At 40.7% G+C, this 24,370-nt stretch overlaps 3 protein-coding genes across 10 annotated transcripts in view; all 3 read left to right on the top strand.

The window, feature by feature from the left end:
• Positions 1 to 12,331, top strand: part of si:dkey-17m8.1 (C-Jun-amino-terminal kinase-interacting protein 4) — a 29,243-nt gene extending 16,912 nt beyond the window's left edge. The window contains exon 30 of the transcript XR_004332504.1: positions 12,319 to 12,331. The gene's annotated coding sequence lies outside the window, so the exon portion shown is untranslated. The remainder of the gene's footprint in view (positions 1 to 12,318) is intronic.
• On the top strand, positions 505 to 9,569 carry u2af2a (U2 small nuclear RNA auxiliary factor 2a). Of its 7 annotated transcripts, none has more exons than XM_032519252.1 (12): positions 505 to 1,143; positions 2,058 to 2,223; positions 4,513 to 4,548; positions 4,850 to 4,956; positions 5,067 to 5,218; positions 5,347 to 5,463; positions 5,551 to 5,689; positions 5,830 to 5,909; positions 6,364 to 6,486; positions 6,657 to 6,743; positions 7,491 to 7,739; positions 7,870 to 9,569. In XM_032519252.1, exons 1-12 carry the CDS (start codon positions 1,095 to 1,097, stop codon positions 8,002 to 8,004), a joined length of 1,440 nt encoding a protein of 479 aa, XP_032375143.1. In that variant the 5' UTR covers positions 505 to 1,094; the 3' UTR covers positions 8,005 to 9,569. The 7 variants fall into 7 exon arrangements, with proteins under 7 accessions (XP_032375143.1, XP_032375142.1, XP_032375149.1 ...); XM_032519251.1 differs by having other exon boundaries at positions 5,551 to 5,707; XM_032519253.1 differs by having other exon boundaries at positions 506 to 1,143; positions 2,082 to 2,223; positions 5,551 to 5,707.
• Positions 12,332 to 13,161: 830 nt separating the features above from the next.
• cacng6b (calcium channel, voltage-dependent, gamma subunit 6b) lies at positions 13,162 to 22,785 on the top strand. 2 transcript variants are annotated; one of them, XM_032518957.1, is made up of 5 exons: positions 13,162 to 13,327; positions 15,492 to 16,247; positions 18,909 to 18,983; positions 20,364 to 20,501; positions 20,662 to 22,785. In XM_032518957.1, the coding sequence occupies exons 2-5, from the start codon at positions 15,884 to 15,886 to the stop codon at positions 20,880 to 20,882; spliced, it is 798 nt and encodes a 265-aa protein (XP_032374848.1). In that variant the 5' UTR covers positions 13,162 to 13,327; positions 15,492 to 15,883; the 3' UTR covers positions 20,883 to 22,785. The 2 variants fall into 2 exon arrangements, with proteins under 2 accessions (XP_032374848.1, XP_032374849.1); XM_032518958.1 differs by having other exon boundaries at positions 13,244 to 13,327; positions 15,827 to 16,247; positions 20,662 to 20,912.
• Positions 22,786 to 24,370: the final 1,585 nt, after the last annotated feature.

Raw genomic sequence — 24,370 nt, 5'->3', positions numbered from 1 at the left:
AGCACTTTATTTAGTAATTTCCAGTTAAAATAATGTGGTAAGAATTCTATCACTTTTTTATTATGTCATACAACGTTTGTGATTTTTTTTGATAAACCCAGGTTTTAGAAGTCCAATAAATCTGACGAACAGCAATTAATCATTTTCTTCTTCCTCTTTTTTATTTATTTTTACATTAAATATATTTGTTTAAGGCTCCAAATGTAAGGGGGGGGAACTTGCTTGTCTAGACTTTGCATTGACGTGTCAGAACTTGGACTAGCAACCTGCAAAAAAAAAACGTTGATCCCACCAACATAGCATTAGCAGATAAGGAATGAATAGGCTGTGAAAAGAATAAGGAAGGGGCAAAAGTAAAGACTTTTCTTTTCTTCTGTTTGACCCTGGGTTGTATTAAGAGAACTGTTTGACCCTGAAGGATGAGCTCTGCACATAGGCTTTGCACATAGACCGTTAATATTAATAAATATACAGTCTATGGCTCAGCAGCGTCTTTTTCACTCACCGGAAAACAGTCATTCATCAACTTCCGGTGTCACGGGGGTACCTGTGAGACGGAGCAAAAAAGCGGGCATACAGAAATCGTTATTGTTTTGATAGCCTTTAAACATTTAAAAGCAAATACATTGACTTATATAGTCAAACAACTGCGCCTTGTGGACCAACGACCACATTTAATTAGCATTTGGCTTGGAAAAGGGTCTCATTCATTCGTCTTTCGTTGTAGCTGCCTAGCTAAGTAGCTAACGAGCTTCCACACCAGTGTCTGGAGCAGCAGGCCTCTTTCTTCTGGACTTTGCTACAAGCTATTAGCTAGCATTAGCAGACTAGCTAACCCATGCGAACACGTTTTCCTTCTCAATGATTCTGTCTGTTACGTTGTAAATTAATACTACACCGCTGAAGTGTGTGCAGGTAACGTTTTTTGGTAGTTCTGTTTTATAGGCTGCTAGTTGAAGCAAACGCATTTGAGCTAACGTAACATCGGCGAGGAAGTTGATTTTAGCATTGTTCACTTTGTTGCTAGCTTAAGCTAGCCACGGCCAGCTAAACAACGCAGTCGTTGAAAGCGTAGCAGCCTTCAACTCACGGAGATGTCGGACTTCGACGAATTCGAAAGGCAGTTATCTGAAAACAAACAAGGTAAATGAACCAGTTGCACATACATATTGAAAACGGCAATGCCACCTTTTATTGCAATCGCCGCCATGATCTTGGCTAACCATGGATATGTCTATTTACTGGAACCCTAAGCTACGTTATTAGCCCACTTTCATGTACCATGTGCGATGTGATGTAGTGTTACTGCTTCTCGTTAGACAATTCTGTCGGAACGATAATGGTTCAAGTCAAATAACGTTAGACTTCTGTAGTTTCTGAAAATCCGGAGTGTAGCTAGCTAGCTACAAGGTTAGCGCTACATGCATTGTTTCTTTAATGCAGGGGCAGTCTATACCATGGTAGTCATTCTGCCTTTAACGTTACCAGCTGACCGAGGCATTTAGCATTGATTATTTGCAGCTGTTGCGGCAAGTGAACATTTTCATTGCTATTTACCTATTATTGCCCCTTCAGCTTTCTAACACTTAGCCGGCGTTTTACCAGTAACGCCACCAACCACAGCCCACTACCCTTATCCCATATCAAGCTCTTCTTAACCCAGATTTACATTCATGTTGCACTCAATACACTGCTCTTTGGTAGTAGACAAGGTTTACTTATTCTACTCTATGTGCGGAATTACACATTGTGACTTACATACCCATTAAACAAAACAGATGCTCTGCATTGATTAGTAGCTGTGGAGCATACCACTAATATGAAAGCTGTTAGAAGTTGTTATAAAATTGCCACCATTATACCAACTTTAGTTTAGTCTTATGGTTGAGGTTATGTGGAACAGATTCATTGTGGTGTTGCTCATTGCCTATTTAATTTCCTTTTGAAGGAAAGTTTTGCCAGTCTTATGTATGCTAAAGCAGTTATTAGTATTTTAAATTGTTATATTTTCATTGTTCGCTGGCTATATATTCAATTTTTATGTACCCTTCTGTAAGTTAATAGGCGCTCTATTCCTGCAGCTGAAAGGGACAAAGAAAACCGCCACCACCGCCGGTCTTCCTCCCGCAGCCGTAGCAGAGAGAGGAAAAGGAGGAGCAGAGACAGGGATAGACGCAGCAGAGACCGCCGTGGAGACAGTAAGGAGCGTAGGCACAGACGCAGGTGAGTACCTTCTGCATCCCTCTGACCCCTAAATTCTACTAGGTGTGTCTGCGCCGCGTTTTGGTGGCGCAGTGGTCACTGGAGCGATCACGTCCACTCAAGACGATGCTGTGATTTCACGAGCCGCAGCACGTACCAGAAGGAGCATTCTGCTCTGCTTTGTTTAAAATTCCTTCTATGCCTATTTTCAACAGAGCCGCAAGGCCTTTAAAGACTAGGCAGGGGGGAATGGCTAGAGCATCTGGTCAATTTTCAAAAATAAACTCCCTGTGCAAAGCTCCCGATCGTATATCACATCACTACACTACTTAAACAACTAAAACACAGCCACGTTGTTCATAACTGGACTAAATGGAAGAAACTATTTAACCATTTATACTACTTACGTTTTATAGTAGAAGTACAAATATCATGAAAAAATGACCAAATCAACTAAATCTGCAAGCAAATCGCTTCAAAAACACTCCCATTGTACCAGTGTTTCCCATAAATAGGTTCTACTTGGATGGATCATAGTTTTAAGGTTAAATCCCTGGTTAGTGTGTGCACATACATGTGTTTTTGTCACACCAGCATGACCTCGCTTGGTCTTGGTATCTAACCAATCTCCTACTGTGTTGTTGTTGGCTGCAAATGCAAACAAATGTAAGCCCCTTTCTTTTAAGCCCACTCTTGTTGATCTCGTCTTGGTAACATTAGCAGATACCATTATGGGCAACAGTTCAAATTCACAAAGCTTGAGAGGTGTCTAAGGCAAGTTGTGACTGTAAAGTTAAATCGTTATCTAGACTAACTGAAAATAAGCTAGTCGGTCTTCACTGAAAATTGACTGCACTTCAACTTGTGAAATATTATTAATAAAATTCCACCTGGTAGAGCGAGCGTCTCCCTATAGAAGTTTTCTCCTCGATGCAGCGGCCGTTTGACTCCGTCAATCCGTCATGTCCCCGTCAATCCGTCATGTCCCCATTAAATAAATACATTGACTTTCATGCAGTTTTTTTGGATGATCCTTATTGTTCTCTGTCCCTAAGCCCTTTGTCCTCACGTACTTATGACATTGTAGTAAAGTTGCCTTAAGCGACTTTTAAATACACAAAACATCTGCCACAACCTACTTTTAATATTCAAAATTTAACACAGACTATCAAAATTAAGTTTCAAAATGGTTTATGAAGAATTTCATATCCATCATGAAAATGGCACAGCATGGTATTAATAAAACTCATGTGAGAAGAATTACTTTTTAGATTATTTGCGTATTCAGTCTGGTGTCGTATTACCGTACTTCAGATGTCATTTGACACATGCAGCCATGCGGTACGTGTGCGATTGTCTCATGATGAGTCTGACATGCTATGATAGACTCAATTTAGGTCCATAGGTGTGGAATAATTAATGAGGGGCAACTTTTCCCACACTGCCAAAATTGATTAAAACCGCCTACCAATCGACAGTCCTGTCTGTTGTCAGGGAAATCTGCTTGCTTTTGAACACAACACCTACACTTACCTTATTTTTGGAGAATATTAGTCGTGTTGAAAATATCTTTTGAAAAATATGCTTTTCTGTAAATCTAATGTTGGTTTGGGCACCTTGGTAGCTCACCTGGTTGAGCGTATGCCCTGTGTACTAAGGCCCAGTCCTTACCGCAGCAACCTGTGATACCCTGTCTCTGCCCTTTCCTGTCTTCAGCTGTCCTATCAAACAAAGGGCATAAATGCTCAACAAATGTATATGACAGCTATCTGGTGTTGGTCAAATGGATTGGTTCATGAGTTTGCATAGGGTTTAGTTTTAGTAGTTTAAAGACTTGATAGTCCATAGACTCCATATCTCCATAGTGACTGCCTGAATGCACTTGTTCTTAGGTGGACATTTGTAAAGCTTGTCAGTGCGTTACTACTTTTTGGCTGTGAATGTGACCTCTGTCTTGACTGTTGCTCCTTGTCTCTCAGTGCTAATTTAAAACAAGTTACTGGTGTTTACTCGGTGTGAGCACATGTAAAATTTGACCCCTCGCCTTTGCTGCTGCTGTGTATTTCTGAGGATATAATTTGTGCTTTCATTGTTTTAGTTTTTCATAAATGGTGGTGTATGCTGGCTGACTCCTAGAATTCACGAGATTGTCATCTGAACAAAGGATTTTGCGCTTTTAGAAATATACAGATTGCTCAAGGCAATGGTGAGGATCATTGAAATGCAGGTTCTAGTACTGTGAAGTGGAAATGTTGGTGAATGTCAAGATTAATTTCAGAGAAATGTGAACCCCTTCCAATGTCATTTCAGCTCACCAACCAGCTTCCCCCAGGACAATGCTGGAAGGTAATACAGCAACCTAACACAAAGCCGGTTTGTGCATTATTGCAACAACTGCAATTTAATGACCTGCCTCTGATTCTTTGTAGTATTGACTCATTGTGTAAATTTCTGCCTGGAGGGGATTTTCTTTTTCCCTTAACCATTATGTGTACAAAGTTTCGATTGATGCAATCGCCCCCCAAAAGTTACTGGATGTTGTAAATTTGTTGAAGACATGACCCATAATCTGATCTAGTAGTTTACTGCTGAGCACCTAACAGATATTTGTTACATGTTGATTGTTCTAATTTTATTTCATCAACAGCCGTTCTCCACACCGTGAGAAGAAGAAGAACAAGGTGAAGAAGTACTGGGATGTCCCTCCACCTGGCTTTGAACACATCACTCCCATGCAGTACAAAGCCATGCAAGGTAACATCCCAATTTTCATTTTGTATTGGATTTTAAATAGGCATCCTAGTTTCAGAGTTGAACATTTGTTTTGTTGTGTAATGTTTTCTGTCTTTCACTTTGCTCTCTAGCGGCAGGCCAGATCCCAGCCACAGCCCTCCTACCCACCATGACTCCAGATGGCCTGGCTGTTACTCCCACCCCTGTACCGGTAGTTGGCAGCCAGATGACCCGGCAGGCCCGCCGGCTCTATGTGGGCAACATCCCCTTTGGTATCACAGAGGTAAGGAACAGGACAGCACTTGGCTTTTGAGTCGAACCTAATAGGCATGTTAGGTTTCTAAATGGGGTTATTTAATCCTTGTGATTTCATCAAACTTTCTTCCTTAATCCACTCTCTCTTCTGTCTAGGAGTCCATGATGGACTTCTTCAATGCCCAGATGCGTTTGGGTGGTCTTACTCAGGCCCCTGGAAACCCTGTCCTTGCAGTACAGATTAACCAGGATAAGAATTTTGCCTTCCTTGAGGTGAAATAGTATCCCAATAAACATGACATTTGTTCTCCCCGGGAAGCAATTTAGAATTTAATCACCTCTAATTCTGTTTCTGTGTAGTTCCGTTCAGTAGATGAAACAACACAGGCAATGGCCTTTGATGGCATCATCTTTCAAGGCCAGAGCCTCAAGATTCGTCGTCCCCACGATTACCAGCCCTTGCCCGGCATGAGCGAGAACCCCAGTGTCTATGTGCCTGGTACACAGCCAATTAATGGTTTTTAACCCTAAGTACTTGTGGCATAATTCATGAGTAAACAGTTATACATACATCACAGGAGCTTGCTCTCTGTGCTTCTCTGGTCATGTTTCTTACTGTTGTCTTCGTGTCTCTTGCAGGTGTGGTGTCCACAGTGGTGCCTGACTCTGCTCACAAGCTCTTCATTGGCGGCTTGCCCAACTACCTGAATGATGACCAGGTCAGTATTTCTGCATAAAACGTCTTTGTCTGGGGTTCAGCTAATGTGCCACACTTGTAGTGCAGTATGAACTTGTTTAATTACAGCAAATGTTTTCTGAGATTAGATAAGTAAAACTGCACCGCATTATACTTTGAGTCACATATTGATCCCTGTTGGGGAAATTTGAAATGCTCCCCTGTGGCTTTGTTGAACCATACCTTGCTTTATAGAATTGTACATATGTGTTTGTCAAATGTTTTTAATTTCACCATTATTGGAACATCAAAAACAATGTGACAGTTTGACAAATTTTGAAGGAGAAATGAAAAGAAAGATATTATGCTTGGAGTGAGATATAGCCTTGTCATTAATGGCAATATTTAACTTGACCTGTTTTGTTTGTATGAAGGGAACTCCTGGAGTCAGTGGACATTTTTGAAGTCTCCCCCCACTCTTTTGTCTTGTGTCTCAGGTGAAGGAGCTTTTGACGTCATTTGGCCCCCTGAAGGCCTTCAACCTGGTGAAGGACAGTGCTACAGGCTTATCTAAAGGATATGCATTTTGTGAATATGTTGATGTCAACCTTAATGACCAGGTAACCAATGCTACAGAAAATATGCTGTCTCAATTAGGACATTTATTGTTCCCCCTTTTTGATGGTCAGACAATTTCAAACAGACACTGTCCAAATACTGCATTGTCATTATAAACTTTTGAAGTTGTATGGGTTTTTAAAAGTATGATCTAAAACTGATGTTGTTACAGGCAATTGCTGGACTGAACGGCATGCAGCTGGGAGACAAGAAGCTCCTGGTCCAGAGGGCCAGTGTGGGATCCAAGAACGCCACTCTGGTAAGTTTCCAAAGGCTGGACAGATGAAGGCAAGGTGGTGGGAGGCTGTTTTAAGAGTTGCTAAAATGAATAAAGACACATTGCTGATTAGATCTACTGGAAAAATGTATTAGCCACACTCAGACACACTGCAAACAACTGCGCACAGGGCATTCCAGATCACAGATCAATCACCTTCTGATCGCACGCCTTTCCATTTTAACACATTTCCTTCCTACAACTTAACCTATATGAGTGTGTGTGTGTATGTGTGTGTGTGTTAGAACGGGGTGTAATTAGGAGAATGACCAACCATTCAGGAGACTAGGGCCCTTAAGGTTAAAACCATATTGGATGACCCCACTTAAAGATGCATATATTTACTTCACAAATGGTAGTCCAAGACAATATTTGCATACACATCACCTATTGTAATAAGTCTGTTCCAGTGTGATGTGTATTTAATTTTAACCCACAGTTCCTGGCTTTTAAACTTGTAATCACTAGCTTTATAGTCGGCAGCTACAATGCACTGACTCGCTTACAACATAATTTCTCACTTTTAGTAATATAATTGAGAAAATGTTTTGGCATTCATGTGAACATCTTCTTCATTATATGAAAATGATAAGCATGACTTATTTTCACCTCTGTTTTGGCCTATTAGGTCCACATTGAATGACATTGTAGATGTCTTGCAGCTAGTTATAATACATTATGTAAAATATGCCATTGACCCTGTTCTAACCTTTCTGTCTGGCCTTGCAGACAAGTATAAATCAGACCCCAGTAACGCTGCAGGTGCCGGGTCTGAACAGCTCAGTGACTCAAATGGGTGGCCTGCCCACTGAGGTTCTGTGTCTGATGAACATGGTGGCCCCAGAGGAGCTGCTAGATGATGAAGAATATGAGGAGATTGTGGAGGACGTCAGGGACGAGTGCAGCAAGTACGGCCAAGTGAAGAGCATCGAGATACCTCGACCTGTGGACGGCCTCGAGGTGCCTGGGACCGGCAAGGTAGGAGCTGTTTGATTTGATCATTCAAAATGTGATTTGTCTAAAGTTAGATGTCATGAAAAATGATGTTCTGTAATACCCTCGGTTGTCATTCTAATGGTTGGTTGTTGTTTTTTTCACTCTTCTGTAGATCTTTGTGGAGTTCATGTCCGTTTTTGACTCCCAGAAGGCCATGCAGGGGCTGACAGGAAGGAAGTTTGCCAACAGGGTGGTGGTGACCAAATACTGCGATCCAGACGCCTATCACCGCCGAGACTTCTGGTAGAGGAGGCATGAAGAGAAGAGGGGGTGGGGGGAGGGAGGGAACATGTATAACCCATTTCTAAATCAGCCCCCTGATTTCGCAAAGCAACATTTCAGGTAGATCCAAGAGTATTAATCATTTGACAAATGGCTTTGGTGGTATCAAATTCATCATTTGTGATCTACGTGAAATGTCCAGAAGTTTAAACAGATTTTTGGAATTGGAAAAGGAGAAGAACTGGGAGGGTTTATATTCAGTCCATAATCGAGGGGGCTAGGTTTGGGTGGTGAGGGTGTAGCTGGGTGGGGGGTGGGGGAGTCAAAGATTTTTGAGAAATGTGTGTAATAATAGGTCCAGGATGGGGTCAACAATTTTTATACTTTGTGAGACAGGGATGTTATTTTGGGTGGGAGGGGGGTGCCACACTTTAAGGTTTGTATTTAAATGGAGGTAGCCTCTTTTAAGTGCATTAGAAAGCAGTTGCAGTAGGAAACATACTGGACTATTCTGATGGAGAAGAGGGATTGAGAAAACAGGAGTGTTTATTTGTGAGAGGGAGATGTGGGGGAGATGTAGAGGAAGATGAGTGCATTTTTGTTAGACCATCTAATCTAGATATGAAGTAGCTGTAACATCCACTTCCGTTTTGCCACCATCATTAGAAAGGTGAGGGAGACTCCTCATTTATTGATATATATTTCTTTCTTTTTTTTCTTGCTTGAACTCATTTCTTCATGTTCCTTCATTTTCATCAGACTGCTGCCCCCCTCAGGACGATTGTTAGAGAAAATGTTGTCTAATTGGACTCTATCTGAATGTCAACTGTAAATGTTTCAATACTGTGTGTAGCTTCACTGATTTGAGCTGGTATATCACCTTGTATTTAGGCTGCAGAATAACATGAGCTCCAGAAAAGAACGTTTTCAATTATGCCAGTTTAAATTTCTTTTTTTTCTCTTCTATTTTCTGTAACTTTTTTCACGTCCATCTTCTGTGCACAGCTTTTAACAGTTGAGGTTGTTTCGTCTTAGCAGTTCAATCCCAATTTAATTCAAGAGGAAGTAAACAAAAATAAGATGGGCAGAGGGAAACGGATTGGTGTTTAAAAGGGGATTTATCTCTTCCTTACCAAAAAGCCTTAATGCTATCACATGTCAATTTGGAAATAAATTTGGCTTGCCCCTCTATTAATGATGTCTGTATGTTTATAGATGTCACTATCTTGTCCTTAAGCCTTGCATCACTAGTTTAAATTTTTCCTTGTTTCCCATCAGATTTGGGGTGTAATATGTGTTGGACCCGGTTGTTTCTTGTGCAACGTCTCACCTCTTGACAAGACCAAATAAACACGTGACTAATACCCACGACTCATGTTGTACCACAGAGTGAAACCAAAACCACACAACTTCTTTCTGTTCTGTCAACTTTAAGCCTGATTTGTTCAAAAAGACAAACTAGGTACACTAATGGGCGATGACTTGTCCACACTAAAGTCGTAAAAGTAAAACTGCAATGGCTTGTTTGTATTTGGGCTCTCTAGAGATTTATAAATTCAAGCCTGCAGACAAACACTTGATATCAATCACTGGCTAAATTTGAAAAATCGATCATTTCACATTTTAGTGTTTAGCTTTCATGATTTTACTATGTTACTGTTGGAGGATTTTTTTAACAAAAATATAGTTTGGATGTTAAAAACAGCCTGTATGTACTTGGATGAAGTCTGCGTTGCTCTCATCTCCCTCATCTTCTGCCCTTGATTTTCTGAGGACCACATGTTCACACTGTGCGGGCTAGAGGCTGCTCTCTGTTGGGTTGATTAAGACAGCGCTGAAAAGCGTTATGTCAGTGATAACGCTTATGAGATGTTACTCCTTACTTTCTGAAATCTTTCTCAGTGTCATTTAAAAAAAGAAAAAGGAAAAAAAAAAAATCTCTGGAAAAAAATATGTGATTTCTTAAATGATTTAAAAAGCTAAAAACATTTAGTTTATAAAAAGTAAAAACAGTCTTTCATTTGTCCAATTTGTTTTCAAGTGTTGATTAAAAACTGAATTTACATGATGTCGTTCTTCTGTGTTTCCTCTTATGCGCGCCCACATCCACCCAACCGGTCGCGGCACACTTTGACTCAACCAGCGAGTGATGACATTCACAGTTAATTATGTAGATGTGGAGCAGACTGCACCCATGCCCAAGCTGTTTCATTCAGTTGATGGCATAATTTATCAAGCCCTGTAGTGAAATGTAATGTCCGAACTATAGAGCAACTTTACAGTCAATTTTTTTTTTCATTGTAATATGTCATCTAAATATTACTTATTGTACTGCAGCCTAATATGGGTGAGTACATTTTCCACAATTCTTAATAAAAAGCATTTTTAGCATTGCAACCCTTCTAAGTATGTACCATATAATGGCGTGTGCACACATATATTTCCATTTATGAACAAATTTTCTCATTGAAGGTCATTCAAAAGATTTAAAAGACAATCTCTTTTATATATATTTAAGTGTGTGTTTGTTTATATTTTTTAGGTTTGGCCAGCCATAAGCTCTTGGTTTTTTTTATTTATTCTCACTGCACATGCATTTCTACTATATCATGAATTGTTTGGGAATAGTATATTGCTTTTGAGTGGGATCTGCTTCCTTTTTTAAAACCCACTCATAAATCAAGTGCTTTTATCTGGTCTTTCCCTATTATATTTAAGTCAGACCACATGAGTACACAGTCATGGTCAGCAGCCATAAATGCAATGTCCACCTGGGACTGTAACTGTAAAGCAGCTACAGGATAGCAACAAATCTGACATGAAATAATGTCCTGTGTCAGCTCTATACTGCCCATCTGCATCGCTGCACCCCACTGCACAAAACCCAGCAGCAGGGCCACTGATTCAACACTCTCTCTACCCTGTTGTTCCCCGAGGGCACAGATAAAACAGCAGCTCTCCTAGGGCTGCTGAAGCCATATCCACCAGATGAAACATGTAAAACAGAAAAAGGACATTGAAGCCGCCTAACATGATGAGGCCTATTAAATGTCATTAGCAACCCTCCCCAGGCCTGATTCTGCAGTCAAAATTGCAAATACATTATGTCCCTCTAGTGGCGAATGTAAAACTCTAGTGATGGTCATTGTCATTCTGGGCAAGGCCTCTCCATTGATCCTCATTCAGAAAGATAGAACACTGCAGCAGTGGGAGAGTGCAACACTGGAGTAGGATGGATGCAGTACTCTGTGCACATATGGCAGTTTGCATTCAACGTATGGGAATTAAAAGAATTTAAGCATCCCGCGGAAAAGGACCTTAGCGCAGAAAGTCTGGTTTGATGCACATGCCCTTTTTTTTTTTTTAAAGAAGCCATTTTTGTCTTAGTAGGAAAAGCATGTAGATAATAAAATGAACAATGGCAGAATTTCATTTAGCTGCTTTGTTTCAGTGTCCTGGTATAGTGAAGCTGGCTCTCACACTCTCACTTACTGGGACACTGAGCCATTGTTAATGTTATAAGTAACACTACATGTTCTATGATTTTGGTATTGTCAACAAATCCCATGAAGATGAAAGGTAATAGTGTGTTGGTGACCCATCTCTCAATACTTTCTGACTTCCCCAGTCTGTCTGTGGCCCTGCCCCGAGCCTGTTTGTTTTTACGGAAGAGCTGAATCTTACAGGTCACACATATAGGCTTTCAAAAAATAACAAGGTAAATATTTTACTTAAACAGCTGGGCACTGGTTTTTAGCAAACATGAATTCAAATTGAGTGTGTTTGTTGGGGACTATTTTCAGCTGCGGATTTTGTGCACTAGCTTGGATTTACATCACAAGAATGTGCATGTGTGATTGACTAAAAATAAACTGCAGGTCCCATGTTAAGTGGGGCTTATTGAATTTTAGACAGCACTACAGAACAGGTCTATTAATTGTTTTGGCCGTTTCATGTGATTTGTTGACAATAAAAAAAATACATATCTTGTATTTTTCTAAATGACTTTAATCGGCCCAGTATTCTCAGTCAACATTACATTGTAAGAAATGGTTGCAGCTGTAATGTGCACATGTATGGTCAATGTGCGCATGGCTGCAGACATGAACACAAGTGTGCAGTTCAGTGTGTTCAAGCATAAACCAGTACTGCTGACAGGGCCGCTTGACTTATGTGGAGACAAGATTATTCACATCAGCATACTGTAGATTATTGATGGCCTCGGACCGCCCATGGACACTTTCTATCAATCTCATATGATGGCGGAGTAGAGAGGGGCTGCGTAATTAGAAGCAAAGTTTTAAAGAATAGACACACATATGTGCGTTAAAACAGATAGCTGTACTCCAGATGAATCAATTTAGCATGGCTGCCATGTGCCCAAACTGTTCTGTCTCTCTGGGGAAAGTCAACAACAATCTCTCCTAAAAAGGAACAGGAGCATGACTGTTTAGAAAATTGTAGGTGTTTATTTTCCTGCCACTGCCTACAGCCTGATCCGTCCCTTTTCTCTCCTGTCCTGACTCTCTGTTCCCCACTCAGTCTCAGTTTGCATCACCCCCTTCCCCCCTTCCCCCCTTCCTGCCCTCCCTGAGCGTGGCTGGCCGCTGGGCTTAGCCTCCCTCGCTGTGCCACGTATGTAACCTAAACTGTGGAGGAGCCAAGCAGGGCTGGGCCATGAGTAAAGCTTTCCACAAGAACAGGCTGAGTCTCTGAAATCTCTCCGTACCTTGTTCAGTGAGGAATGAAATGGGGCTGCACATTTCTCATTTTCTTCTCTAAACCATTTCATTTGCAGCCAGTGTAGTCCATATCTGCATCTAGCCAAGACATTAGTGTTTCTTTGCTTTTTTAGCAATCTTTCACTTCCTTTTCCCAACTTTCTGTCCATTTTTACACTTTTTTTTCCTTCTCCTATTTGTCCCTCTCTGCTGCTCTTTCCGTCTCTCTGTTTCACTTTCACTCTGTCTCTGTCACATTGACACTACATTTGCATTTACCTCACAGTATATTGTGTTGCTGTAAAACTCTATCCTAGCCCCTTTCATTCAAACACAGGCTCCACTTTTACCCTGACTTAATGTCATTAACAGGTGGCTGGTTAAAATAGAGTGCTGTTGAGATTGCAGGTGCAGTCTAACCGGGGCAAACAGCCATGTATACACACACATTTAATCATCAACAGTGATATAACCAACCAGGCTGCAGTCCCCTCCCCTGTTACTCTCACTTTCCATAACCCTTAATGTACCTCCTCTCTCGCTCACTAACTCCCCCATCGCCACTCTCCCCCTCTATTACGTGTCAAGCGTCTCTTCCTCCTGAACTGAACAGCACACGCCAAACAGGTCTGACTTATTCTTCTTTTCACTCAAGTGCATTCTATAGTTGTTGCTTTCTTATGCCCACATGTCACACAGGTGGCTATGGCAGTCTTTGGTGAAACGATAGAGAGTTTGTCATTTTCCTCATGTAAAATGCACCCGTGTGTACAAGCTCAGCTGCTACAGACTTTAGAAGTTCTTGCATCATCAACCTCAAAAACACATGCATGCTTACTCTGCTTAGGATAATGTTTACAAAGTGAGCTTTTGTCTGTGTTATCCCTCCCTGTAGCCTGGTGTGCTCTGACCTCTCTGGATGTATATGTGTTTAAGTTTTTTTTACACTATAACTACTAAGTTGGCTGTCAGCAGTCTTGATTTTCTTTATTACAGTTAATGCTGGAGGAGGATTCAAATGCATGGTTGCTATTCCAAACCTTTTGATTATTAGAGATTTCTTTTAAGATCATCTGTTAATATTAGAAGATTATTGCTCATGGGGAAATATTGGGTCTCTGTAAATTATAGAGTGGGGTCTAGACCTGCTCTATATGAAAGGTGTCCTCTGATAACTTCTGTGATGATTCAACCCTATAAATAACACTTAATACAATTGATGAATTATATCCTTTTGCAGTGCATGCTGTAAATTAGGATAGGGCGAAATATTAATATTATTGTTCATCATCTTTTGGCAGAATAATAACATGATGATACAATCTTATCACGTTATTGTTCTACACATTTCTGATGTCCAAATGAATGTCTCAAAGCAAGTTGTGATTAAAATCTAACTCAAGTAGTCTTTGACAACAATCACACCACAAAGTTGATTTTGTTGCTGTTTCAAATAGAGTTGGCTTTTTCAAGTTCAACTGACATTATTAGTTTTTATTTTAACACATCTGAAAGTTTGGTGACATGTAATCAAACAGTTTATTGCTTTGAACATTAGTAGATAATTTTATACTGGATTTTAGCACACATTTGTTTTATCACAATGTATAAGCTGTACTAGTAATGATCCTTACAAATAATGTGATATGACTTTAAGGCTGAATCTAATGATTCTGTTCATTATCGATTAATCTGCAGCTAATCTTCTCCAATTTACTTTCATTATTTTGATTGATAAATTACTCATATTAACCAACTAATCATTTCAGCTTTAAATGATCATTTCAACCATAACCATATGCTGACCATAGTTCTTTTCTAGTTGTTTATAAGCACATGTTTCTATCGGCTATTTGGTGATAATATTTAGAATGTTTATACTGGGAAACTAATTTTAAATGTGCATACTGCATAATGCTCTTTTTATTAATGCACTGCTTAAAAGTGTACACAAAGGACTTGCACTAAGTAGGTTCATGTGTTGCTTTGCCTATATAAAGCCTCTGATGCTGTCAGCGCAAAACTATGAATTAAGTGATCTACCAACTGTGTGTGGCAGAGTTAATTACTGCAGCCCTCGCTCTGTCAGAGGGTCAGCCATGAATTATCACCTCTCATGCAACCTGCACAGCACACCGACACCGTTGAGCCATGTCACTCATGTTGTTTAAACTGCTCCAAAGGCCCTTCGCTCACAGTTTGGAAACAACTCTACAGGCCTGGACCCACTTACAGTGCCTATTCCACACAAACACACACACACACACACACACACACACACAATACACACATACACACACATACATCTGCACACTTAAAAAATGTTATGGTGGCAGTTTCCCAGTGTTTGCTGGTACACGTAATGGAGTATGGGGGATATTTGTGGCAACCCATTATCCCCTAAGATCAAAGAGGATCTGTGTCTAAGCCATATATAGCGTACCTGCTTGGGAAGAGCTCTGATGTCAAGTCCACTGAGAAAATAAAAAAAGGGTGGTCCATACTGGTGCTGTGTTACTATCTCTCACCTTGAACCTGCACCATCCATCTCCACAGGCTCATTCAGCCCAATTGTTTCTTCATCTGAAGCAAAATCTGCCTTTCAGGGAAACACCATATGGCTTATCTATTGTTGGCTGAGAGCATGTCATATGGCTTTTAGGGAGGGAATACTGTAGATGCTGATAAAGCTCTTGGAAATTAAATATTACGCTGGTGATGAAAGGATTTTGCTCTTGTGAAGCATATGCTGGCTGCTCTTTCATCTTTCTGTTTCATCTCTCTATTTCAGGGGACTGGTTGAAAACAGACACTGGCTCTTCTGGTCCTTGCCTCTGTCTCCTCCCATTTTATAATTTCCCTGACTTCATCCGCCACCCACTTCACTGTAGCTTTACTTATGTTTCTTTTAGTCTAATTTCATTGTCTTGCCTACCTATTTTCACTTGATCCTTTGTTCACGCTGACTGCTTTTGCTCAATTTACCCATCCATCACAGGATGGTTGATAGCTGTGTCTTATCTTTTTTTAATACATTGTTTTTAAACCTGCAAGTTCTTCACACTTAACCTCTCCCGATTCCCTCCTTCCATCTTGCCATCTATTATTTGCTCCACTAAGATTTAGCCCAAGTGGCCTGTTTTTTCCCCTGGTCTTCCTCGGGTGAGGCCACTTGAGATCAGTATGTGGTCCAACTTCTTCGTACAGCAGGATGAGGATGGTCGCATCGGGGTGGCAGGGGCTGGTCAAGGTGGGGGTTTAGGTGGAATTAAATCTGGAAGGGGACAGAGGAGGACCCACAAGATGAGTGACAGTGAGGAGGGAAAGATCAAGCTGGCCTTCTTTGTGGCTATCATTGGTGTTACCCTCACAGTGTTGGGCATGGGCACAGAGTTTTGGGTGGAGCTGGCCCAATCAAAGAATTTCAGCAACAACCAGACCTGCCAGATGGCCCATTATGGCCTGTGGAAGGGCTGCATTCGTACCCTATGGGTGGCTGACATAGACCCAGAGAGGACGAGCTGTGGCCCTGCTGAACTACCTGGAGGTGAGACCTCTAGCTGGAGTGTGTTTGTGTGAGTTTGTGTTCATCTGTCTGTCAGTGCTGTCTAGGAGGTGAGCAGGTGAGGTTTCTGTAGGGCATGTGTCTGTTTTGTTTCTCTGACTGTCTGCTCATGTCTGCCTCTCTGCAAACTGAATTGCCTGGCCATGCAAGTCTACCTTGGGGCTACTTCCACGGTACATGAGCCTCAGTATGAAAGTGAATAAATACAGAAAGGGTTAAAAGATGTTTCTGAGAGGATGTCGACATCATTGAGGAAGAAACGTGTACATTTAATCGCCACAATTTTCCTTTGCCGTCACCACTGATGTGAAAACAGAGGGAGCAGGCATGACCAATGCAATGTATGCCCACTGTGAATATGCCTACGTCTGTAGGTCTTTTTTTAACCCATAAGGGACTGAAGAAAGCCATGCAAACATTTCATTTTAATAAAAAATAATCGTTCCCACTGACAATCTCCTGATTTCTGAGCAACATATTTTTGATTTTCTTTAGATTTTATATATATTTTCTTCCAGTATATAACAATATATATATATATATATATATATGTACATACACATACACATGTACATCCACTGTAACATTGTAAAAGGAGAGAGGATAGTTGTGTATGTGAAGCTGTCTGCATACATATGTATCTAGGTCATCCTACAGATAATGTGCAAATTGAATCATTAAAGAAATACGATACTCAGTTACAGAGCACGAGCAGGACTACAGTATGCGTTTGAACAACATAAAGCAGCATGCCTGTACGTTTAGCATCATACAATATCATCTTTGTGATTCACAATATTGTCAGTGTAATGAAGCATTGATTTAAAGTTTTCCCCTTGACTGGGTACCTAATCCTCTCCTGTTGTAAACGATGAAATGAGGCAGACCACAGGTTTATTGTGTTGACAAACATCCATGTTTAGGGTTGTGACAGCTCCTTTCTAGAAGCACTTCATTCAACTTGACCATGGTTGGGTTCTCCAGAATGCCTTGATTCCCTCCACAATGACCTACTTATGTCTAAAAAGCGAGTCTGTAGACAGAGAGGCAGGTATTGGGAGAAGTGAGATAGAGATTGGCAAGGAAGGCTTTCGAAGGTGCTGGAATCACTGCCTACCTCAGGGAAACTGCTGAGACACAGTAGAGCTACCAAAAAGAAATCTCCTCATCCAGCAGAGATACACTTGGATCAAATACATACATAAATACTCTTCACATGCATCACCTTGACTGATGCGACCATACATTGTTTTTCTGTCGAGTTGTCAAGGGCTAATTCATCTTACCTTGTCAAAATGTCCTGCATCTCTGGCTGCTTCTAGCTAGCAGATATATATTTATACAAATCTGTGCCTTTGAGATGGTCTGTTAGTGTGTGTGTGTGTGTGTGTGTGTGTGGTGTGTGTGTGCGTGTGCGTGTGTGTGTGTGTGGTGTGTGTGTGAGAGCAGCCAGTATGCTTCTGACAATCTTTCTCACACTTCCTAACACTGCTGGCCCACGCCGCCTGTCGCAGATGGCCGTGGGCTTGTCATGTTTGGAGAAAAACAACTGTTTTTGCCATCTCTGCTTCTCTGTTTCACATCGCAGTTTACATGCCTTTGGCTCCCGTCCTGAGCAAAGTGCGGCCCCGCTGATGCTGTGCCTGTCATCTCAAGACCAGCTATCCATCTTCGCTGCCTGCTGGAGAGGGACATGACAGCTCAATAATTATAGCTTCAGCAGGGACAGCGAGAGCAAAACCAGTTGACTGTGATAGCATAATGTAATAAAAAAAAATCAGTAAGCTTATAAATGTTGTGTCTGCTTTAGTAGAAAAGTTTGCAAATATGCTCAGGCACAAACATAACCTATTTGTTTGTGAAAGAAATGTGTTAGTGTGTGTGTGTGTGTGTGTGTGTGTGTGTGTGTGTGTGTGGTCATCTTGGACCACATAATGTTCAATGAGTGAAAGTCATCACTATGTGCTTGTGAAGCCAAGTGGAATCTGACTACTTCACAGTTTTTGTCTAAATATAGAGAGGGGGGAACGAGGAAGAGGGACAGACAGGGACTGGGGGAGAGTCTAATGCAGTATTAACCAACCCCTCTGTGTTTCCTCCCCCTCTTGACATCTCCTGCTTCCTACACCTCCTTCTCCATCTGTGGCTCCCCTCTCTTTTTCCCTTCACTCGCCACCCCTTCCATCTGCCCCCAACTCACTCCTCCTTTCCACCGCTATCTCTTCCTCTGAGCCTCTATCCATATTTCCTGCATCCCCCTTCATCATTTGCTCACCCGACATATCCCCTTACTCATTCTTCTTCTTCTGCAGCCGTGCCTCTTCATTTCTATCTTCCATCTGCACCTTTTTTCTGTCTACCTCTCTTTCTCCCCCAGTGTTTTACTGTCTCTCACCCTCTTTGGTGGCACCATATGTGCAGTGCGGGGCAGTGTGTGTGTAGCGGTGTGTGTCTCTTGGTATTCCAGCTAATGCTCGACACTTGGATATAAATAGGAATGATGCCTGGAAGGACAGAGTGCATGGATGCATAGGAGGCACACAACAAAAGACCAGCAGCTATCCATAGGAGTGTGTGTATGTGTGTGTGAGTGTATGTGTGTGTATGTGTGTCTGATTTCTTTGTCTTTTTATCTACCAACAGAATCCAACTGCACCTACTTCAAATTCTTCACCTCTGGGGAGAATGCAGTCATATTCAAGAAGACAACTAACAACAGTGAGACATTATACTTCCTCCCTGCAATTTCTGTTACACATGCAGATGCACACAACAGTTACATTGCAGCTACTATCAATAAAGACGTTCCCTGCAGTTTTCAGAGGATCAGGCTGGTGGTTTTTGCACGTTTCAGCCCATTAACTTCTGCTGCCACCCATTTTCCAAAGCTTACAAAAATGAATGTGTTTACATTACTGTCCGGGCAGCCGCTGGTTACAGTGCAGTTCGGAGATCAGCTCGCTAAGACTTGATAATTACATCACAGGGAGCATTAAGTCAACTTTAGCTTTAGCTTAGCAGGTCAAAAGGCTTTGAGCAGGAACGGTTTTTATGCATTCAAGAAAGCTCAGACATTTATCATTAGAGCTGTGAGAACAAATTGCAGAAGGTGTTCTGTTTGTGTAATAAACCCAGAAGATTTGCACTAAGCAAACATTGACGTAATGCAAACGTAATGGCATTCCCATCTGATCTTTGTATTTAACATGCTAAACTAAAATGGTACATTGTAAATATATACCTGCTAAACTTTAGCATGTTACCTTTGTTCATTGTGAGCATGTTAGCGTGTTTGTGTGTGTTTGTGTGTGTGTGTGTGTGTGTGTGTGTGTGTGTGTGTGTGTGTGTGTGTGTGGTGTGTGTGTGTGTGTGTGTGTATGTGTGTGTTTGCCTAAATAGCCTCACAGATACTCTGACATGACGTCAGACTCTTCAGTCTTGTTCCCCTGAAAGTGGTTGTTGATGTTTGGCAGACAGCTCATAGATGCCAGGCACCAACAAGAAAGCCTCTTCAAAATACTCCTTGGTGCCAGCTGCATTACCAAAATGTGTTCACTGTGATGATTGATTTACATTAAGCAAGTTTTAAGTTTCTAGAGGTTAATTTATTATGAGCACACACTTGCACCAATTGCTGTCATGGATGATGAGAAACATACATGAATCCATCGTACTACCTTTTTTGGCTACTTATCCTTCCCAATTATCCTTATCCTAAAGCTAGTATCTGCTGTGTTTTAATAAAACAATTGTGTCAGAAAGTGTTCAAAAACACAAAACTGGCACTGGCTGTTGTGAAATGTTGATCAGCTTTTTGGGTTGCACCTGTTTGGTTTGCAATGCCAATAAAATCGGAGCCAGTATGGGAAGTGGCACAATTCACACCGTGTTTGTTTTTTCATAATCAAGTATAATCAGCTATAACCAAGTAGCATAAAAGCTAATATCCAATTTCACAACGTGTCTGCCATCTTTCCTAAATATTTTTTTGCTGTGTAAAATTAAAAATGTCAGCTCTTGTTGTTACAAATTTGCGCATTCACCTTTATACACTCTTTTCTTTTTTCTTTTTTAATTTATTTCTGCTCTCCTTCACAGAGCTGAATCTAGCAGCAGCTATCTTGGCCCTTTTGAGTCTGACCATGATGGTAATGGGCTCCATCTGTATTGGCATGTCTCTCAGCAAAGGAGTGCCCTTCTTTCTCAAGCCAGCCTCCTTCTGTTTCATCCTATCAGGTGGAACCTCACTACACTATGTTTCCTATTTAATATCAAGTTTGACAATATCCCTAACTGACTATTATTTGGCATCTTTATAATCAGTTGTTGACATTACCAAGTCTAATGTGATTTTATTTTAATGTCTCTTATTCCACCAATTCCTCTTTGTGTGCAGGTGTACTGGTCCTTCTCTCTATCCTGATATTCCACCAGTCTGTGCTGGCCTTATTGTCCAGTGACCACTCCATACCTTTGCACCATGAGCTGTCTTGGTCGGTGGCCTGCGTTGGCTCAGCGGGTGCCATTCTTATTTTTGGAGGTTTCCTCTTTATCATCCTCTCCCTTCCTTTCAGCCCCTGGCAGAAATGCCTGCCACACAAGAATAGCGCCACATAGCACCTGACTGACAATAAAATATGCGTGTAGTATCCTTGATGTCTTGATTGAGAGCAAGTGAAAATGTCCATTTCCTGATTGGCTTTGACTTTGCTTGCTCTTGGCATTCAATTTGTCAGGGAAGTCACACAATGTCTTAATCAAATATATGAAGAGAAGTTGGCATTAGTGAGGCCTCCAGAATGAGTAAAAATTGTTGTTGTTTTTTTTTGGTAGAAAATAGATGAAAGGATCAACAGGGCTACTGCTGTTAAATGTGTAGCTGTGGTGTTTACTTAAAGCTGGACTATGCAGTTTCTTTTGGCTTCATTAGGCAAAAACAATGTATTTCTGACTTTCAGCATAATGGTAAACTACTTCAAGTGGTTTCTCCTCCTGACTCTTTTTTCAGGCTTTAGAAAATCTAGCCTGTGACGGGAGACTTTGGACGGGAGACCAATCACAGGACATGTTAGACAGAGAGGGCGTCCCTATTGGCTGTTCTACAAATGTGGATGCATGTGCACGTCCCTTCAGACAGTAAAAGCATGATTCAATGATGGAAAGTCCTGCCGAAAAAGTTGCTATTTCAGCATTAGCAACAACTACCTAAACCCCAAAACCCTAATAAAAATCAAGTCTAAAATAGAGAGTGACTATAAACACAATAAAACGTGTCAATATCAGCAAAGCGTTTCAGAGATAGAGATAACATTTTCCAAAAGGTTTAGCCTTTTTCTAAACATAGCCAAAGACTCATAGCTGTAGCTAATTCATGTTTATATAGTTAGCTAGAGACTCCAATCACAGTCATCTCAACAAGCTCTACAGGCCCACACGTATGCATATGCAGTACTGGTGCTCATCTGGTGGGAGGGGCTTAGGACCAAGAGCTGCAGGAGGAAGGCTGTTTTTTCAAACTGGTGTTTTGTGTATCACAAAAAGGCTTGTTAGCCTGCCCATAGCTGTGCATTCACACATAAATCCAGTCTTTTTGATAGGATGAGGAGAGTAAATAAAAACTATTTAAATGTTTAGACACTTTTCTCTTCTAAAACGTTTTGTGGGTTGTTTAATTTGAAAGCCCATTTCAGCTAAGAATCTTTTTTTATTCTGATCTATAGCTTGACAACGCAATGGTATGGTTAGGTTTAGGCACAAAAGCAACTTGGTAGTGCAAGGGAAAGTACCTGGTTTTAATTAAAATGACTACTTAGCTCTACAATGACAACTGACTTCCTCCTTTGCTCCGGTCATTGTTACCATGGCTTCTGGGCGCAAACTGATGGACACCGACCATTTCATACTTATAACTAACAACAAGTGTTTTCTTTTCTTCTTAACTTTTCATGTCACCATCAATGTAGTAACAAATTCTGTTTGTGATAATGCTAACAATCAGTATGGAAGCAGTCCTGATTGCTTTCAAAGAAGTTACTTGCGTGTATGCCTCATGTTGATTTATGAACAGTCAATGAGTATGCTTAATTTTCTAGTAATTAGTCCTATGAAACTTTTTAACACCTAATACCTAATTAATGAAAGACTTCATATCATTATTTATTATTATGTTTTACTATTGGATGAATGCTGCTTTACTTTGAGTGTATTTTGAATGAAATCAACTATGAGAAGGGATTAAAATACTATTTTGTACATCAGAGAGTTATAAGGACTCACTTTATAAGCTCAACTTTGCACATAAACTGAATGAATGGGTTTTTATTGTATGATTGGTTTGTAGTGTTGTCTCTAGTCTCTGCATTTGCAATATGTATGCAGTAAATACGCTTTATTTCTGTCATAGGATGCTTACCTTGTCTCTCTACCAGAAAAGGATATTATTCAAAATATAGGGTTATTTGTAAACATATATATGTACAGTATGTGGCGCCAGTTTTGCTTATTATTAAAGGCATTTGACGTAAAATAATTGCCTCTGTTTTGTTTGCTGACATGACACCATGTCCGCTTTCAAACTTGACATTCACTCATTTTCACCACTTCACAATGTGACTCCTAACCTCTCTGCCAACATCCCCCTCCTCCAAATCTTCTCCTCTATAATTAGGCCAGAGCTCATCGCAATGCATTTCACTGCAGAGGTTGGGAAACCTTATCCATGAATTTAAACTATGTGTCCCCCCTCCCTCCCCCATTCTTATACCCCTGTGCCCTCTCCTCTCCTTTTCCACCCCCGAAATCAGTTTGTCACATTCCCTGCTGTCTCCAGGCGAGCCTGACACACACACACACACACACACACACACACACACACACACACACAACACACACCGGACAACAGGCTGATCAGATCAGAGATGTGACTTAACTATTCTAACACCCAAAATGCTGGGGACTGAGTGGCATTCAGACACCTGCACATACTCACACATGCTTTTAAATATCAGTGGGCAGAAACTGATCCACATGACACACTATCCTGGTTGTATATATAGCTGTTAGTTATACTACTCTAATAGTTCTACTGAGACTGTGTGACAAGTGGTTCACAACCACTGACTTCGTTTTTGTAAATGGAAATGTGCTTCCTGGACTTCTTTATTGAGAAGGGGAAAAACGTCAACTGATATATTGCCAAAATACTGAATGTCCATACATCTCTAACTTTATCTGATAACAAACGGTGCCTGTTTAGTAGATGACATGAGTTTGCTTTGGCAGCCTTTCATCCTTCCTTTTTCTCCTCCCTCTTTGAATCAAGCTATTGTCATATAGAATATAAAACTACACTGTGGGTATGACAATGGCAGGGAAGACACTCCAGATAACTAATCATCAGGGTCCAGGAGCACTGCTGGGAATCTCAGGCCCCTTGTCAAGGAAGTGAGACTGCTTCAATTTGCAGTCCCAATGGGCCTTTAGGGGTCAAAGCAGACCTTCACAGTACTTTATAATTGTTTATTCAAAAACATGCATGAGATACCAGATGGGTCCATCAAGACAAAACTTATGTACTCAAGTAGGGTGGTCATTGAAAAGTACACTGAATTAACCATTGGTTGCTTTCCTCATTATTCTATTTGACAAATACCACCCATCTGGCGCTACCCATATATTTGCAAATATTATGAGCCTAAGGTCTGACAGTGAAGGTTGAAGTCTTTTTAGGATCACAGCACACCAAAGATTAACGGAGAGACCTTGAGCTTTAGTAACTAAGAAGAAATGTGTTTGCTTCCCAATGAAGAACAGTGTTATAGCCAGTGATGGAAAGTAACATAAATACTTTTCAGTTGAAGATTTTAAATAAAAAAACAAATTATCAGTTCATAACATATGATGGATTTATATAGAGTAAAGTAACCAGCAGTTTTTAGCGCAGTTAAAATTGGCACACTGTACAACATAAACATTTTGGTTAGTTGATGCATCAATAATAATGATGCAATCATTTAACACTGAGAGGGGCCAATTTCAATACTGAATACTAACTTCTGATATTTTAAGTGTATTTTGTTGCTAATACTTTTGTACTTTTACTTAAA

Source organism: Etheostoma spectabile, chromosome 6 (assembly GCF_008692095.1).
Source record: "Etheostoma spectabile isolate EspeVRDwgs_2016 chromosome 6, UIUC_Espe_1.0, whole genome shotgun sequence".
NCBI classification, from domain to species: Eukaryota; Metazoa; Chordata; class Actinopteri; order Perciformes; family Percidae; genus Etheostoma; species Etheostoma spectabile.
The sequence above is the reverse complement of the archived record's forward strand: the minus strand, read 5'-3'. Positions and strand labels throughout refer to the sequence as shown.

Excerpts from the sequence above, each read along its gene's own strand:
- cacng6b (XM_032518957.1), top strand. The coding sequence starts at position 15,884 with ATGTGGTCCAACTTCTTCGTACAGCAGGATGAGGATGGTCGCATCGGG. Across the intron at positions 16,248-18,908 it reads CCCTGCTGAACTACCTGGAG|AATCCAACTGCACCTACTTC; the intron begins GTGAGACCTCTA and ends ATCTACCAACAG. Across the intron at positions 18,984-20,363 it reads CAAGAAGACAACTAACAACA|AGCTGAATCTAGCAGCAGCT; the intron begins GTGAGACATTAT and ends TCTCCTTCACAG.
- u2af2a (XM_032519251.1), top strand. The coding sequence starts at position 1,095 with ATGTCGGACTTCGACGAATTCGAAAGGCAGTTATCTGAAAACAAACAA. Across the intron at positions 5,464-5,550 it reads AGAATTTTGCCTTCCTTGAG|TTCCGTTCAGTAGATGAAAC; the intron begins GTGAAATAGTAT and ends GTTTCTGTGTAG. Across the intron at positions 7,740-7,869 it reads AGGTGCCTGGGACCGGCAAG|ATCTTTGTGGAGTTCATGTC; the intron begins GTAGGAGCTGTT and ends ACTCTTCTGTAG.